The sequence below is a fragment of the Drosophila elegans genome, unplaced genomic scaffold (assembly GCF_018152505.1).
Source record: "Drosophila elegans isolate 14027-0461.03 unplaced genomic scaffold, ASM1815250v1 contig_814, whole genome shotgun sequence".
Taxonomy (NCBI): domain Eukaryota; kingdom Metazoa; phylum Arthropoda; class Insecta; order Diptera; family Drosophilidae; genus Drosophila; species Drosophila elegans.
In genome coordinates, this window is record NW_024546167.1 from 21,629,274 (window position 1) to 21,646,936 (window position 17,663).

The 17,663-nt window shown below is 39.0% G+C and overlaps 2 protein-coding genes across 6 annotated transcripts in view; one reads left to right on the plus strand and one right to left on the minus strand.

The window, feature by feature from the left end:
- Nucleotides 1-17,487, minus strand: part of LOC108148840 (1-phosphatidylinositol 4,5-bisphosphate phosphodiesterase classes I and II) — a 47,070-nt gene extending 29,583 nt beyond the window's left edge. For 4 of the 5 annotated variants that reach the window (XM_017276169.2, XM_017276142.2, XM_017276152.2 and 1 more), the window contains exons 1-2: nt 17,215-17,487; nt 2,486-2,910 (exon numbers count right to left, since the gene is read on the minus strand). In XM_017276169.2, the coding sequence (XP_017131658.1) occupies nt 2,486-2,578 (93 nt within the window). In that variant the 5' untranslated portion in view covers nt 2,579-2,910; nt 17,215-17,487. Of the gene's footprint in view, nt 1-2,485; nt 2,911-11,872; nt 12,233-17,214 lie in introns of those variants that run through there. The other variant, XM_017276125.2, reaches the window with a different exon arrangement.
- On the plus strand, nt 1,411-2,313 carry LOC108148763 (lectizyme). Its single transcript, XM_041710356.1, has one exon. It carries the CDS (start codon nt 1,441-1,443, stop codon nt 2,254-2,256), a length of 816 nt encoding a protein of 271 aa, XP_041566290.1. The 5' UTR covers nt 1,411-1,440; the 3' UTR covers nt 2,257-2,313.
- Nucleotides 17,488-17,663: the final 176 nt, after the last annotated feature.

Genomic DNA, 17,663 nt, shown 5'->3' on the forward strand with positions numbered 1-17,663 from the left:
TTTTTAGGCTCAAAAAATTAGCACATTCACGTTAAATTTAACGTTGTGTTTTAATGAAAAACAATTGTTATCCAATATAAAAAGTCTATTGATTTAAATATCTATCAAAATTACTGGACACATTTAACACTATCTCCATATGTGAATTTCACACCGTATTGGAAATTTGTGTATGCGGACCTAATAAAATTTAAAAAATTATATATTATTAGGTTTAAAGCGCAAACATTTTCATGATTTTCATACAGAAGTCTACTATGCTTATGAATAAAATTATTTATAAGCGAATGGAGTTTTAAGCATAAATATAAAAGTTTGAGAGTTTTAGGTGTGTAGGCTTTTGTTTAGAAGTCAGCCCCAATATATTAACCCTTTGTAAGACCAAAACAAATCGGTCATATAGTTTTCAACCAATCAGTTGTGATATAATTGCAAACAATGAAAGTCCATTCTTTGTTAGCTTTTTCTACCAAGGTTGATTTACAATTTATGACGTCTGATTACCCTCGAATTGATCGATAATGGCTGGATGGATTAAAGACCATAGTTTGTCTCTAAATTTATGGCTTCTAATATAAGAACTGGAAAAGCCCGGACTTTTGGAGGCGTGTGCCATTGATAGAGATTCCAGTCCCAAAAGTCATGCACTCGACCAATCAAAGCTATCGAGTAGAAGCTCCTTATCGGTCAGATTAGAAAGTGCTAACTAATGAGTGGTTAAATTAAATTGAAAAAGCTCTACAAAGCTCTTCTCTTCAGTGTTAGCAAATTGCTAAAATAACATTTGAAAGCCACTCAAAAAACAAAGACAATAACTACTAAAATATATACACAGCTACTGTAATTTCTATTTATGTCATTTCTCTTCTAAACATTGCGCTGTTTTACTTATTTAAATATGTTATCTTCATAATTCGAAAAATCGAATTTTAATTCAAACTTTACACTATAACTAGACAGATTATGATTAGAAATGTTAGAAAAAATGTATCAGGGTTTATTTACACCTCGCCTATCTAATCATACAATAGTTAATAAAATAGTTTGCGAAAGTCGCATCGACTATCTATGCAAGATTTACTTATGTTTTATGACCATCACAGTACGAACTCGAGATATACCGAAAAGACTCTCAACTAAAGTGGCCAATATATATATAGTGCCCTGCAGATCCAGGTCAAGAACCAGACATGTCGACTTCAGGGAAGCCTTTTTCTTTGCTTCAAGTGCCATCCGACGCTGCAAGATTAGCACGTTAATCAGTCAAAGGCGTTAAACCAAAGGACAAAGAGAAACCGTATCGGGGCCAAGAATATGCCGGTCAGAATCATAAATCTCTCGAGTGATAACGATAACCGGGGGCTCCAATTGGAGATTGGAGACACCTATAAAAGGTGCTGACCGAGTTGGCATTAGAACAAACTCAACAGAGAACTTAAAATGAGACAATTCGTGGTCCTATTCGCACTGGCTCTGGCCACGGCTTCGGCTAATTTGATCCCCCAGCCGGGATTCCCCGAGGGTCGCATCATCAATGGCTATGAGGCGGCTAAGGGAGAGGCACCCTTCATCCTGTCTCTGCAGTCCTCGACCGGTTCGCACTTCTGCGGAGCATCTCTGATCGATCCGAGGACCGTCTTAACCGCCGCCCATTGTCTGACCAACTCAAAGGGTCGGATAGTAGCCGGGGCCCACGACCGCACGAGCACCGAGGATGTCCAGATGAGAGACTTCACCAGTGCCCAGTACAGGATCCACGAAGACTACAGCGGTGGCGTGGGTCCCAACGACATTGGCCTGATCCTGCTGCCTGAAAAGGATGCCTTCAACCTGAACACCGTGTCCCGCGATGGCAGCAATCCGGTGTCCGCCGTGAACCTTCCCTCCAAGGCATTCGAAGGCACTGGCGATGGCATTCTGTACGGATGGGGTCGGGACAACTCGGGACTCCTGCCCAATAAACTGCAGAAGCTGGATGCCACAATCATTGATGCCACTAGGTGCGCGGCTGCATTGCCCTCCAACAGTCCGTTGGCGAAGTCGAATGTGTGCGTCCACACCGCCGGAAAAGCCGACGGAGCCTGCAACGGAGACAGCGGAGGTCCGCTGGTCATCAAGTCCGAAAGCGGCGCCACCCAGCAGGTGGGCATCGTCTCCTGGGGATACACACCCTGCGCAACTACCACCTACCCCTCTGTTTTCACTGATGTGGAACATCACAGGGCTTGGATCGAGAAGAATCGTTATTCCGATTAGGCGATAACCTAACGTGTATATACTAACATTAAAAACGAACATTCTGTACTCAAACAATCCAATCTGTGTTTTAAGAGGCACGGATATTTAAACAAAGTCTTTTTGTCACAAAGTCTAGGAGGAAAGCCTATTAGTCCAAATAGAAATAGAAATTATAACCAATAGTGAACCTTTTCGACATGCGATTTACCCAGAAAGAATCGGTTGATATAAATAATATGATACTTACATCGTCCCATCGAATGAACTTTTCGCCATCCTGCAAAGCTTGTGGAACCTCCACGCTGGCGGTGGAGATGTACGTTCCTCCGGCGCTCATCATACTGACTGAGTTTTTGGATTCGAATTCGGTTCACTCGTTGAGCTCTGTTCCACTGTTATTTTCTGGTTTGCTTTGTTTTTGAATCGCTGCAGCTCCCGGTTTCCGTTTAGCCGCTGCTCGGCGACTTCGTTGCTGTAGTTGATTCTGTTTCTGTCGCAGAATTCACCTGGCTGCATACAAATAACTCCATGGTCCTGGTCCTGGTCCTAGTCCGAATCCTGGACGTGGTCCGAGCCTCAATTAGAGCGCCGTTGTTTTTGCCTCGCCTCCGACCCTTTTTGACTGCATTCTGCACTTGATTAAAATTCCGGTCCCGTGCTGCTCGCGGTTTCCTGAAATTGCACAAATGGAAAAAGTTGGTCAACAAAATTATCTGTACAAAATGTCTTTAATCTCTTAAAGAACATTGGTTTTTTTATAACAGATTGGTTTTGCGTAGTCTTGTGCCTTGAATGATGCATTTCTTCAGACACCTTGAACATATAAACTTTTCATATCAAGTTTTGAGATGAAACATTGTTTAACGTTTAGCTAATACACTTTTTAAATTTGATCGCATTCGTTAAAAAATCTCTATTTCAATTCCATCTATATTTCCAAAAAAAAAAAAGCCATAACAAACAGTAGATACAGATTACCCAAAGAGACGAATACGGGCAGCTTGATTAGCGATTCGGCGAAAGTCTGGCGCTTTTGTTTCTCTGCTACTGCGACCCTATTACGGGGAACCTGAAAGGTCAGGATCCAAGGTCCGGGATGTGGAGCCCCTTGATGGGGTTTCCATTCAGCAATGGAACTCCATTCACTCGGGGCCATCTCATTCAGAGCTCGAGTGCTTTGTTTGCCTATTTTCGGGCTGCTGTCGTCGGCCATTGTGTTGCGAAATTCCCTTGTAGTTTCCTTGCCCTTTGGCCTCTGTTGGGTTTCTGTTTATTGTGTTCGGCTGCACTTCATTAATGCAGGCAAACCGTTTTTCGGTTCGCTAATTTGGCGCACAAACATTTCCAATTTTCAATTAGCCGGCAGAGAACTCTTGACCTGAGCATTATCGAGTAGCTTTAAATAAACACCCAGTGCTGTTTACGTAACATGGCTGATCTGACATGAGTGGTTCCCCTTATTTTTATACCCTTGCAGAGGGTATTATAATTTCAGTCAGAAGTTTGCAACGCAGTGAAGGAGACATCTCCGACCCCATAAAGTATATATATTCTTGATCAGCATCACTAGGCGAGTCGATCTAGCCATGTCCGTCTGTCCGTCTGTCCGTCCGTCTGTCCGTCCGTCTGTCCGTCTGTCCGTCTGTCCGTCCGTTTATATGCAAACTAGTCTCTCAGTTTTAAAGCTATCTGCATGAAACTTTCCCAAAAGTTGTCTTTCTATTGCAGGTAGTATATAAGTCGGAACGAGCCGGATCGGACGACTATAGCATATAGCTCCCATAGGAACAATCGGAAAAATAAATGAAAAAAAATTATAACTTTTCTGTTTTTTATTTTTTTGTTTTGTTCTTCGAAATTTAGTAATGGTTAAATATTTACGATTTACGGTTTAAATTTCATCAAAGTCGGACGACTATATCATAAAGCTCTCATAGGAACAATCGGAAAAATAAATGAAAAAAATTATAACTTTTCTGTTTTTTAATTTTTTGTTTAGTTCTTCGACATATAGCAATGGTTAAATATTTCAGAATTATGGTTTAAATTTTATCAAAATCGGACGTCTATATCATATAGCTCCCTTAGAAATAATAAAAATATATAAAATAACTATCAAATAATTGAGCTGCCAATCATCATAGCTTCAATGTTTTTAAACATATACGAAAGTAAATCATAATTTTAATGTTTTCAAAAATGTTTAATTCTTGCAATAGCTGCAAGGGTATATGAACTTCAGCTTGCCGAAGTTTGCTTTCTTTCTTGTTTGGCATAATCCACTTAGGCAGACTACTATGACAGCTTATCCAGAAGTGGACTAGATTAAGGGAAACTCGCACACGTGACTGCGGGTCTAATACTTTCGTAATTTCTTTTGACCCTGTCATAACCAATTTCAGTCAAGTCCGCCAGGCCAAACCGAAACTCAAACTAAAACAGAATCAGAAACAGTAACAGAAACAGTAACTAAAATATCAACAGAAACAGAAGCACCCAATGAAAATGTAAGCAAAACTTTTAGTCACAGTCCAAAAGCAAACAAATCCATTCAGCCACCCGAAACAAAACACATGTATGTATATTGTACACTGATAACAAATTTCTTAACCAAAAGCATTTGTAAAAATTCAACTGAAAACTTATTTATTCCTTTTCAAAGTGCTTGGTTTTAACTCTTGTACTCCCACTTTTATGCCGAAGGTTGTTCGCGCATAAAGGAAGTCATTTGTTGATTTCACAAATAGAATTAAATTTGAATTTATCTTGTCGTTTTCCTTGCCAATTTCTGTTTCAAAAAGAGTTTGTACGTCATAAATTTGCAGGCTGCCAAAAGGGGAAGTAATTAAGCATTTCCATTCAGTTTGTGTTCCAATTATTTTCGAGTGTTTTTGTGAGGGGCAAATGGACTTCGAGTCGATATCGAAAATGGTTATCGTAAGTGAAATGAAAAATGCGGGAAATGCTTGCTCGGTTTTCCTCATTTCCATGCTCTGCTCACTTCCTAGCTTTTCTTTTACCCTGCCTATTTAAACTTTGCAAATCGTTTTAAGTGTTTTATGGCAAACGGCAAAAAATTTATTGCAGTCAATTTGCAAATGTACCCCAGAGTGGATGGAAAAGTAGGAGGCTTGTGGGTTGAATTAAGGGGGTGGGTGTTTGGGGACCGGTGCTCGGGATACACAATGAAAATCACAGCGGCAACATGGATTGCAAGTGACTTTTCCCCAACGTTTTTTTTTTTTTGTTCTGCAAAAGAGAGATAGAGCAATGCCATGAATCATGCACGCGACAGAAACAGAAACAGAACGCTTTGCTCCACTTCCCCCTCCTCTCAGGTTTCCCCGACCCCCGTGACCCCTGTTTACCCCACTTTCTTGGGCAGGAAAGCGGCATAAATCAAAGCACCAGTCAAAATATGTTTTCCTTTGCCAGCTCACATCCAAAGGTTGTGAGGCCGTTGATATATATGTATATATAGCAAACCATGGCGTACTTGTTATTGGCTTGTTTATTGCAGACTGCCAGTTGATCTGAGGTGAATTTATGGATCTAATTGAAGTCAAGTAGTTATAATTATAAAGTTTTTAGTTATAAAGCATTAAATCAATAAAGCTATTAAGTACTAGGCATTTTTCTATCAAACTTATATATTTGTTGAAACTATACATTTTATTATTGAATTTCCGACCATTTTTCAAAATTAATTTAAAAGAATAAAGTTGAAGGGAGTACATTTTGTAATGCCTCTCGTGCACTCCGAGGACTGACTTTTAAGTACCTACATTTAAGTGTCCATTTAACTCATGGACAACTTTCCGAATGAATTGGGATGCCCCCAGTGGCATGGCTTTCTCTCTCTTCTTCGCAGCCATTTCCGGGAAAAGTGCGGATGTTGCTTGTCAAACGGCAATCTTACCCAGCAACACACTCCACGCACACACCAACATGATAATCAAATCAAGGCACCAGCTATTTGGTTAATGTGCATGACAGCGTCGCCGGGAAAAGCGAGGGAAATGCGGGTAAAAGCAAAGAAGAGGCTGAGCGGGTCCAGGGGAAAGTTAAAATGTTTAAAACTGAAGCAGGTGAGAGTCGAAAGATAAGAAAAAGCCAAGGGAGGCTCCAGAATTTGTGTAGCATGCTTTTAGGAGCGACAGTTTTCCACTCTCTCTTTGATTTTCCCGCGCGGAAATTGCAGCGACAGCCTGTGGCGCTCTATGTATGTGTGTGTGTGTGTTGTGTGTGTACCGACTATAATTTCATTTGTGGTACATAAAACTTTGCCAGGCTTCATCTCTTTGGGCCAAGACGTTGCAAGGCCAGAAGGGAATCACATTAAACTAATTGCTTTAGCTTGTCGTTGCTGTTGCTTCCATTGTTTCAACTCCTGTTGTCGAGTGTTTGATTGTTAGTGCTTTTAGGCAGGGAAAATTATATTTGCTTGTATGCCAAAATGGTTTCTGTCCGCATTTGGCAAGCCATTAAAAATTAAAAAGCCAGCATCACACACACACACGCGAACCCAGTTTGACAGCCTCTGAGAGTGTCCCTAACCTCAACGATTCAAGGCAAGCAAAAGATCTAAACACTCAACTAAGCTTTGTTCTTAAAATTTCAATCTTCTCTTTACTGTTTCGAACATTTTAAATACTTAATCGGGAGTTTAATCGTTAACTTTGTGTTAAAACAAAAGTAAATAGATTTTAAGCACAAAATGATTTCCTATATGGGTATGGTAAATTATATAAATTAATTTCAAGGAACTGCTTGAAACTCACCCAACGAACAGCAGAAAGGCGAACATTAAATATTAACTGAGGACAGCCCTAAGGTCACTGTAAGATGATTTACCTTTTGCTACTTAGTTTTTGGGCTCTCCAATTTACCCTTTTTCCTTTGTGATTTTAAATATTCAAATTTGATTTATACTTTTCTTGCTAAGTACTTATATGTGTACTATATAAATTAACGGAAATGATTTTTGGAGCGTTGCGGCATTGATTTCCCTTATTCCTTTCGATTTTTTGGACCTCAATGTAAAAATTCTTGGAAGAGTTTTCTTTTATTTTTCTACCATGTTCTGCTTGCTATTTTTCATTCAGAGAAGAGATGAGGGTTTGAAATTTGGGCGCTGGGTGCAAGTCAACAACTTGCCGGCCCTTCCGCTCTCAACACAGTCGCTTATTTCGGTAGCATAAAGTACACAAATAAATAAAAATATAAAGCGTTAGCCATGGCACAGCAAAGGGCTTCGCGCGGGGGGTGTGTCTAAGCAAAAGAAAAACAAAATTAAGTTCAATGACACCCAAAACAACAGCTCCCGGCCGTAAGCTCAAGTTCCTTCTGGTTTTTCTTGTTTGGAGCCTCCACCAACGTCAAGTTGAGTTTTCTTCGGGATCCCTGAAACCCCAAACAAATACACCTACATAGCTTGTGTGTATGCGTTCGAATCCAATTGGATAACTTTTAATACACTTTCTTTTCAGTATTTTTTTTCGCTGGAGGAGAGAGTTTGGGCAAACTGAGCAAAACGCAACCGAGCAAAACCAATTTATTATTTGAAAATTTCGTCATTCATTAAATGTTTTTTGCAATGGTGTTTGGTGACCCCTACCTCACCCCGATTGATAATGCCCGCCGATAGGCAAATTGTGAAAATATTGACAAAACAATTGTTTTTAATGGCACGATAGGTAATCATCCTTTCTCACCACACATTTGTTCACCCCTATTTGTTGGCTCGTGGCAGTTGCTTGTCTAAATTTTCTATTTATAACGCTGGCGATGAGTTCAATGTTTGATTGGCCTCCGCTGAAGGGTAAAATACAACGGTGGTGTGGACGCTTTTCGAAGGAGAAGTGAAAATAGGGGCGTTTAAACACCAAAGCATACGTTTAGGGGTTTGAAAATGGATGGATGCGGGATTTGTCAAGCATTTTCTTGAGTTGAGTTGTTAGATATGTATATCATACTCATAAAAACAAAATATGTTTCGAAAAAGCAGAATAGTCACAAAAACAATATGAATCAATCAGCATGTGCGGAGTTTCTGTTTTAATATTAAAATTGGTTTGTTTTACTTTAGTAACTTTCATGTTTCGATAATTTTCTGGCATTTTGCGTTCTCCGGCAATTTAGTCTGGATTTTTCCACTCATTTCCATACCACAAACACCACCTGCACCACTAGAACCACCATAAATCGTCTGCCACTGCCACGGATTTCGATTACAGCTAATTGCTCGACTAACTGCACGTCGGATAACCAAAATAAACAAATAAACAAATGTGCGGCATTAATTGCTTAAGTTATGTGCATTCGGCTGTTAATTTGTTTGCTAGGCACTTCGATTATGCAGATACTTACAATGTCCCTCACCCCTCGTGAATCGATATGTTTAATGTCAGCAGACTCGCTTTGATTGTGGAAAGCTTTGTATATGTGCACAATTTTGACAGCTTATCACGCTGACTGTGGTAATGCATAATCGAGCAGAGACATCAAAAACCGCGAGGGTAGGAATTTACATACAACCACCGCAAACAAAATGATTTTGTGACAGAAATTTATAATTATTAATTAAAACCGCGTTTCAGTGTCACCGCAAACAAACTCAGTATTATACAAACACACCGGATTCACGTTGCCACGCACAAAGTTTACTTATATTTTGTATATACGACCAGAATTTAATTTGGGTGTAATAAAAAAACAACTTTTAATAATAAAACAATAATATTTTGCTACCTAAATTAAATTAAAAAAAAAAACAATTCAAAAATATTTTATAAATAAGTTAATTATTTTTCAGCATTTTGTTTTAAAACTTTATCAGCGTGTGTTATCTTTTTATCGGTAAACGTCCCCATAAAATCTAATTAATCAGCATATCGCGGTTCTTTCACTCTCATAACCGGAGTAAGTGGCAATTTGGTTAAGTTTATCGCTCATTACCAACAGCAACGTCAACAAAGAATCTGCAGGCAATCTCATTCATATTCATAGAATCTCTTCCTTTCCCCACGTCCAAGTCCTCTTTAGCTCCCTTTTATCACGGCTTATATCTCGCAATCCATACAAAATTCATTCTGGATTTCTGGGTAACGTCTTAGCTTCATCTTTTGTTTTATTTATAACATTTTTGTTTTTGTCTCTGCGCACATTTTGTTCGCCTCTCTTTTTCATTTTTATCGCGCTTTTATCTAGTTTGTCAACGTTATCAGAAGGCGGTAACAACAATATCAGCAGCAGCAATAAGAGCAGGAGTAGGAACTTCCCCTATAAACATCATGCCCAAAATGCCACCCATGCTGCTCGGGTAGTCCGACATATTAGATTTGACGCTTCATTATAATGATAGATCGTTGTACGTTGGTGTATAGCCAAAACAACCAAACGAAAACTACACTGCGAGGAAGTTCTAGGAAGTTATGCTCAGAACATGCTTCTAAATACATTATCGATGATCACATGATTTGTAATAGTTTGTAAGAACTATTTCTTCTTTAAGATCTACAAGTTATACAGGCAAATTCAAAATAAAACTCATATGTTTCTTGCAAAATATCACAATTATCACTATTATGGGGCCACGGTGCGTATGAGTAACATGAGTAACATTGAGCAAACAATGATAAAACTTTGTTCGCATGTCAATCAAGACACCTTGGCATCTTCTATTCCCGCACTCGAGCACATTGTTGTGCCAGTGTACTGTCCACAATAATTTTTTTAATTTTTAGCTTAGCCAACGCTGCGTATGCGCGACTTTTATTCAGTTTTGTAGTCGCATGTTGGCGTCTGCTAAATAATTAATGAGCAGCCTCAAGTGGTAAACTGGGTAAGGGTGATAGAGAATGGCGAACGGAGATGAAAGAAGTGGAGCACGATGGCCATGTCAGCATAATGAGTCAAACACACCCACGCACGCTAATTGTCCTTTTCGACCCTCGTGTCCTTTAATGCCTTAATTGTGTTTGAATGATTGAAACTAGCGGACGTTGAATGCCACTGAAGTGGAAGCCGGTGGCTGGCGGAGCTGACAGGGCATGGTGCAGCCATCAAGTGGGATAATTGCATATCAGTGGTGCAGATGATGCCTCATCTTGAGTAATGCCTCAAGCGGCAACTGAAACAGGACCTTACTTAACGCTGAACTGGATGCTGCAAGATGAAAGAGGGAAAGCAGAGACGCAGAGAATTGGCAACTGTAAGCGTTTCGCTAATTGGCAGCAAGAGCTTATGTGATATCTGATGCTCTGCTCTTTCGCATCGAATTCATCGCCAGATTGGCCATAACCTGATTACAAACTTCAATAATTGCAATTGAAGCGGGGGTTCTCTAATGAATACCTTTTCAATTGATGGGTTGCCTCCCCTTTAAAAGGGTCTGTTGGTAATTGGTATTAAACTTGATTTTTCCAATCGAGTTCCTAATTACAAGGTTACGTTTAATTTGGTTTGAATATACCTGTAATTCAGAGCATTCCCTTGGAATTATCTTTTAATATACTCTATACATATCTGTCAGTTAGTTTACTTATCAAAGTAACAAAAGCTTTCTGTAAGTCATACATTTCGAAAAAAAAAACATTTTGGTAATCCGTCACTGACTTTCCAAATATTTCATTAAATACCTTTTTTAGGATTAATGGCTGTATCATTTGATCGATTGTTCTATATATTTAAATGATCAAGTTTTTTGTCGAAAAATATAGTATAGTAAAGTTTGGTATATTTACATTTGATTTGTCTTTTATTTACTAAGTTTAATTCCATTTGTATTTTTAAAGGTTTTTCAGTTTAAGTGAAAGCGGAAGGATCAAGGACGTCTTTGCTTGTCAAGGAAAACATTCTTTCATTGACACCTTGTCAAGGGCTTTCGGCACATTAACACTTTGCAAAATAATAAAATTAACTATGTCACAAGAGTTTCTTTAAACAAAACTTGCTTGAGTTCTTCCTAAATGGCTCCTATAGGAAAAACATTTTAATACTGTTTTAATTATTAATAATTATGTTATTACTAAGCAAAAGTCTTAGCGCTTTTTCAGGTAATCGCTATCACAGCTTATCCAAACCAAGTGAAGCGTTATCTGGTTAAGTCTCCGATTTCCACTAGAAGCAACAGAATCTTTCAGATTTTTTTTAGATACGCGCCACCCCACGCGCTCGTTACGAGTTCAAGTACAACCGGCGACGGCGACGCAAAATCATTGACCAAAAACCCCACATCCCGTCACAGATCGCTAGCTCAGTTATCGACAGAGATCTTTCAAGTTTTCCAAATCAAAAGCAAAAAAGCGAAAAAGCGAAATATTTAATCTTGAAAAGGAACGAGAATGGGAGCGAGGCACAGCAAACAGTTTGGTGAAACTCAAATAGAAATCGCCTAAATTTGCTTATAAACAAGAGCGAGGGGCAAGAGAAGAGAGGGCAACAACATTTTTCGGCACAATTTTCAATTAGGCAGCCGTGAAAAAAAAAACGATGTTGAACAAATAAATTGAATGGAATTGTATTTTGATTTAATTTTGTGTGTGTGGTGCTGAATACGGGAATCAAATTCCCCCGACCAAGACACTTCCTGATAAATTCGCAGATTGAAAAGGTTTTATTTCTGGTAAGTTACCTGTGCCAAAGTGTTTGACTTTCAGATGAAAACTTCGTTGAGGGCAATTTGAATTTCGTAAGCGACGAAATTTCAATTACAGATTTTGCACCCGTCTGCAAAGGAAGATTAACTCCCCAGCCAGCACCCACAACGGTTTGGGGTATATATTAAAACGAATTTATTCTTCAGTTCTAGCTTTAGCTATAGTTTTTAACTGGTTGGCTTAGTCACATAGCACAGATACGAACAAACACACACGCACACGCCTGCTGCAGATACGGATGCGGATTCTGGGGAACCGGAGAGGGGTTCCTCCTATGAAAAATCTCGGGTGGGTTGTTTTCCGGGCAAAATCTTCCGTTGACACGACCAAACGCCTCGGCGTACGACGAATTTCTGTTGGGAAAATCTAAGTGAAAATCTCACTGCTGCTTACATTCAAAAACCGAGAGAACGAGAGAGCTGCAGCGAAACGCCTCTGTCTCTCTTGGCGAAGGTGAGCTACTGTTCTACAGAATGTTTTTTTCGTGTGCTTGCAAAATGTCAAATTGTAAATAAACGAAAAACGCCAAGAGAAACTGTCATACCAAACAGAAATCAGTGGCGTAGTTAGGCAGAAAAATGGTCTAAAGCAAAACGAGTTCACATAACATACTGAATGTGAAAATGTTTATTAAATTCTGCGAATTTTTTTACAACTTATATCTCTTTAGACATATTCGTCAATAATTAATAATTTTGTTCAGAAGATTTTAGAGTATATATATTCCTAATCAGCATCTTAAGGTTAGTTGATTTAGACATGTGCGTCTGTTTCTATACCATTTCCTTAGTTTAAAAGCTATTGTTCAATCAAATCCATTTACCATGCCGCTATAAGCCCCCAAACGACAATTTTAACCCCGACCCTGGTCTTGCAACTTTGGGTGAGTCCCACCACCAGAACCCTCTTGACCCATAGACTGCTATTCGGAAAATGTTATACAAGAGCTTTTGCCATGTTACACACTTCCGTGGCCGTTTGCCTGAATTTCTCTGAGAACTTCTCTCTTTTCGAGAAGCTTTCTGTGTGCGTTGCCAGGTTTTGTTTTTGTTTTGGGAAAAGCGTTCGCGGCGAAATGTTCATGTTTTGATAAGAGGAAAGCGATTCCCCTACTTCATTAAAATCTTTCTTTAGGGGGAAGTCGAGCGGGGAACAAGCCAGCCGAGCCGAGCAACAAAAGAGGGATTCAACCGACAAACCCAAACCCCCTTTTGCAAACCAAAATTTATAATAGTTGCTAAATAGTTTGGCAGAACCTTCGATTGAAACGTGGGGACGATGTTTACGTGGACATCACAGTGCCTAATCAGCATCTGAAACGGTCAGAAAATCAAATTAAAATTGCCAATAAGGGCGATGTTGTGTGTGCGCCTCGCTACGATTTGAATTTGATTTTTGGGTTTGTTTGCTGCTACCCAATGCAGCCGGGAATTTATATATTTATTTATTTTTAATGCCCCACCAATACGCCGTACGTGAGTACAGCGTCAAATTGTCCGGACTAGGAACGCGCGCATGAAAATAGAGGAACAAAAGCAATCGACAACAGGAAGCCTAGAAGTAATGGCTTGACTCTTCCATTACCCTTGCTTACGACTGCTCTTCTATCATATAACGTGATGTACTGCTCCAATTTACAATTTTGCCATTGTTATTGTAAGTTACGTAAAAAAACTATACAATAGCAATGACATAACTAACGTAAATTTATTACATTTAATGTATTATGTATTTAACAATAAAAGTTAAGGTTTTATACTAATTTAAATTAGTATTAACCGTTTGAGATTGCCCTACAAAAATTTGTAAACACTAACTTTATTGACTTCAAAATTTTTTTTGATTTCATTTCTTTCTCTCTGCACTCAAAGACATAGTTTTTATACAATTAAATTAAATTGATCATTATAATTCGCTCTATGACCAAGCCTAACGTATACGCTTATTTAATAGGTTTACAGGGTAGGGAAATACAAAAATTAAAATTGAAAACGGGAAATCAGAGATGGGCAAAACAGTTGAAAAATATGTCAGTGCTTGCGGGACAGCGGAAAATATGGCATCCAACACTCGGGAAAATATTGAAGACCTGACCCACATATTTCGTTGGCAGAGGAGGTGCGCTCCACATTTCCTTTCCATCCAATACATGATTTTCACTGTGTGCCCCGAAAGTGATTGACAAGGTGAGACAAATGCTTCTGTGTCGGTCCCAGTGTTGTCTCCACAAAGCGAAAGTTGCAAGATGCTTCGCCCTCCTCCAAAGCGCAGACCCCTCTGCCGCCCAACCCCACCTATTTTTTCGTACGCTTGATTGATTGGGGCTCGGCGTCCTCAAGGTCGCTCGGTGGGCTACAAAAGATATGCAAATGGTGGTCCCGAACGGGAGATGGTACCGTGACTCACGTTCATTCGGGGTCACCCAACCAAAAGCACCCAACTAATGGCAACTAGGCATTATTATTGCATATTTATTCGGCCATAAAATGCGGTAAAAGCAGCCTCACATGGGATCACATGGCATTCCATTCTAAGCGATCCCTAGATCCACAACTAAATAAATTTCAAAATTGTTTATTTTCTTCCAAACAAATCAGCGTGCATTAAAAACAGCAAGCAGAAAATTTCAAATCCAAATAAAACATTAACATCCGGTGGGAATCCGGCGGCCCCCCAACTCATTGCACTGCTTTACCCGTTGTGCCCACTGTGCGTGGGTTGCTGTTGTTCCTTTTGTTGTCGTGGGTGGTTCGCCTTTGAAGAGGGAATTTACAGGTGTTTTATCTGCCAGTCTGTTTGTTTACAAAGGTCATGAGTTCCCAGACGAGTGTAACTAAACGAAACTTTGCGGAAAACCAGGGTACAATAAACAAGAAAGTTCTTTTCGGGCACATCATAACTAATAAAGAAGAACCTATAAAGGGATATCCCATTTGACTCAAATTTGAAAAAGATTTTAGTCTTAACTTTCTTAAAATTTGTTTCAAAAGTTTCGCGACGTTTTAATTTTAAACCTCCTTTCTCTTGTGTTCTTAGTAAGTTCGCTTTGAAGTAGGGAACTACAGGTGTTTTATCTACCAGTTTGTTTTTTACCGAGGAGTTGAGATTTTAGAAACTTAATTAAACTTTTTGAAAAAACCAAAAAAAAAGCAGCAGCCAAGCCACAATAAAGACCAACAAAATTATAACTAATAATTGAAAACTTATACAGGCTAACACTTTACTATTAAATTGCACTATTGAAACGCATTTAGTAGTTTTTAGCCTATCTTCTTTTAAGAGCATTTCTTTCGATGTGTTAAACTGCGTTACCCTAATCTTAATGAAACCACAAGCCAATTTTGGTGTTCATGTGGTACTTGTTTGAAGAATTAGCATAAGGCCTACACATTTATAAAGACTACACAAAAGACATTTCCATGATAATTCGCTAATAATCGAGTCTTTTTATCCGTCCGCTTCTGTGGTTGGCTGATTTTATAATGAAAGACAAGCAACCCGACGTAGAAAAACAACTGCAAACTGGGAATAAAGAGAAATGGATATTTTACGTGATTTCGAATAAAAATACCGTGGAGATTCTCTTTGCCAATTGCAACAAATCGAAAAAAACACATGAAATTAAAACAAGAGCTCTTCAAAATTCGCATTTGATTTATTTATAAAGCGATGATGACGTTGCCATTTCGGATCGAATCGGGAACAGTCTGGTTTTTTTCGGGTCTGCCTGTGGACACGAGCGTCTTTCAAAGAAATTTTAAGTTGTGGGTGCTGGAGAAGGAATTTCCTGCGCTAAAACATTTAATTTATTAATGCGATTTATTTATAGAGCGTTGAGCGCTGAGTCGGCAGGTGAAAGGTTGATGTCGAAGGATTAATTGAGGGTGGTTTAATAGGGTTGAGGGGGTGCCCATCAGCGCGTGGCTGACAACATGAGAGGGTGGTCAGGGGTGAAAGTCCCCACTTCTCTCTCCTGTTCGAAATACCGCGTGGTTATTGTAATTAAAGTTATGTACGATATGTGCTGCCACTTTTATACACTTGTATTCACCGCACACTCCTATCACCTCCTCAAGACTCCTCAAATTTTCGATCGTCTTTTTAATGGCGCCTGGGTGCGGCCCACAAAAATAATTTACAACATGTTGTTTTTTTGGTTGTTTTTGTTTTGTGTGAGGTTGAAGAGGGTGCGGAAAGGGAGGTGTTGGGGAGTAGGGCAATCGAAGTGAAAAAGGCGGCCAATTTACCCAAGATAATGACTGAATTATGAGAAAATTGTAAGCATATGGCAAGTCAGAAATAAATCTGGATAAAGAATTATAGGGTCAGAGTGAAACTCTTTTAATATAATTTATTTGGGAGCTTCAAAGAGCAACTAAAAGGGTTGTACATATGAACAGCAAAACTTCTATGTTACCAATCCAGTCAGTAATGTTAATATTAATTCTGCTATTTACGTATGCATGCACTTTTTTAATCTTCATTGTGTAAATGCGTATAAATTTTTGTTTTTTTTTATTTTTAAAAAGTTATGAAGTTATGTTGAGATTTCAATAATTTGTATTTTTATAAATTATAAATTATAAAATCGAATGAGTATTTTAAAATAAAAAAATTACTATGTATGTATATATCTTTTAATTATTTTTCTAATTGTTCCTATGGAAGCTACATGGATAAGTCATCCGAAACAGTAATGCTAATCAATAATTTACCACACACTGCGTTGCAAACTTTCAACAGAAATTATAACACTCTCTGTATAAAATAGGGTTTTGTCGAGATTTAAATATAAGCACAATAGTTTCGTAGGTTAGTGTTTACCTAAATATAAATTTAATTTAATATCAGACAATTTAAATAAATACATTTTTATTTGAAACTCTGAAGAAGACTACTCTCTAACAATAATCTCACCCCGCCCACTGTAACCTGCGTCTCCCTTAATTCCTCTGAACGCCTGAGCCCCTGATAAGCGGCACTGATTAAGTTCGGCACAAAAGCAAGCAATGAGATCACCCCCACCGATCGAATAGGCCCCCACTGCCCACCACTTACAGTTAACCCCGCACTTCCTCCGTCCACCGCCCCCCGTGGAGTGTATAACTAAGATTACGGCATCTCTAAGCTGGGAGAGCCGATCCACGAAGAGAGAGAGCGGGAGAGAGAACGGGCACCTGCCTCCTTTTTTGTTAATGCCATGTTATTCAATAATTTGCTTGCGTTCTAAAATTTTGATTCATTTGCATGCTAACACACACACGCACTTTTTGCTTTGCTATTTGCCAGGTTAATAGTATTAAACACATTTAATTACCTGAGCGAGAGAGAGTGTGCCAAAAGCGGAGCTTTTCCGGAGCGAGCGGGAGAACGACACTCCGTTATGAAGTAATAATGTTGTGTTTGTTGTCGCCGTTTTTGTTGCAGCATCGCCCAGCAAATACAATGCTGAAAGTCATTATTTATTCATAACTTTATTAACTACAGCAATCAAAAACGCCGAAACGCCCCGGAGATTGTCCAAAAATTCAAAACAAAAAAAAATTCGCGAAAGCCCAAACACCCAACCGCGAGTAAAAAAAATGCTACTAGAGATGGAGATAAGTCGATGCCAATGTCATCGATGTTTTCAATATATCTGTCTTATCGATGGTTGACTGGAACCATCGATGCCATTGCACACGAGAGCTGGTATCGATAGGCAACGCGCCCATCCTTAACACAGCTGATATCGATATCTTACTTTGAAAAATGGTCACATAGAAA

Excerpts from the sequence above, each read along its gene's own strand:
- LOC108148763 (XM_041710356.1), top strand. The coding sequence starts at position 1,441 with ATGAGACAATTCGTGGTCCTATTCGCACTGGCTCTGGCCACGGCTTCG.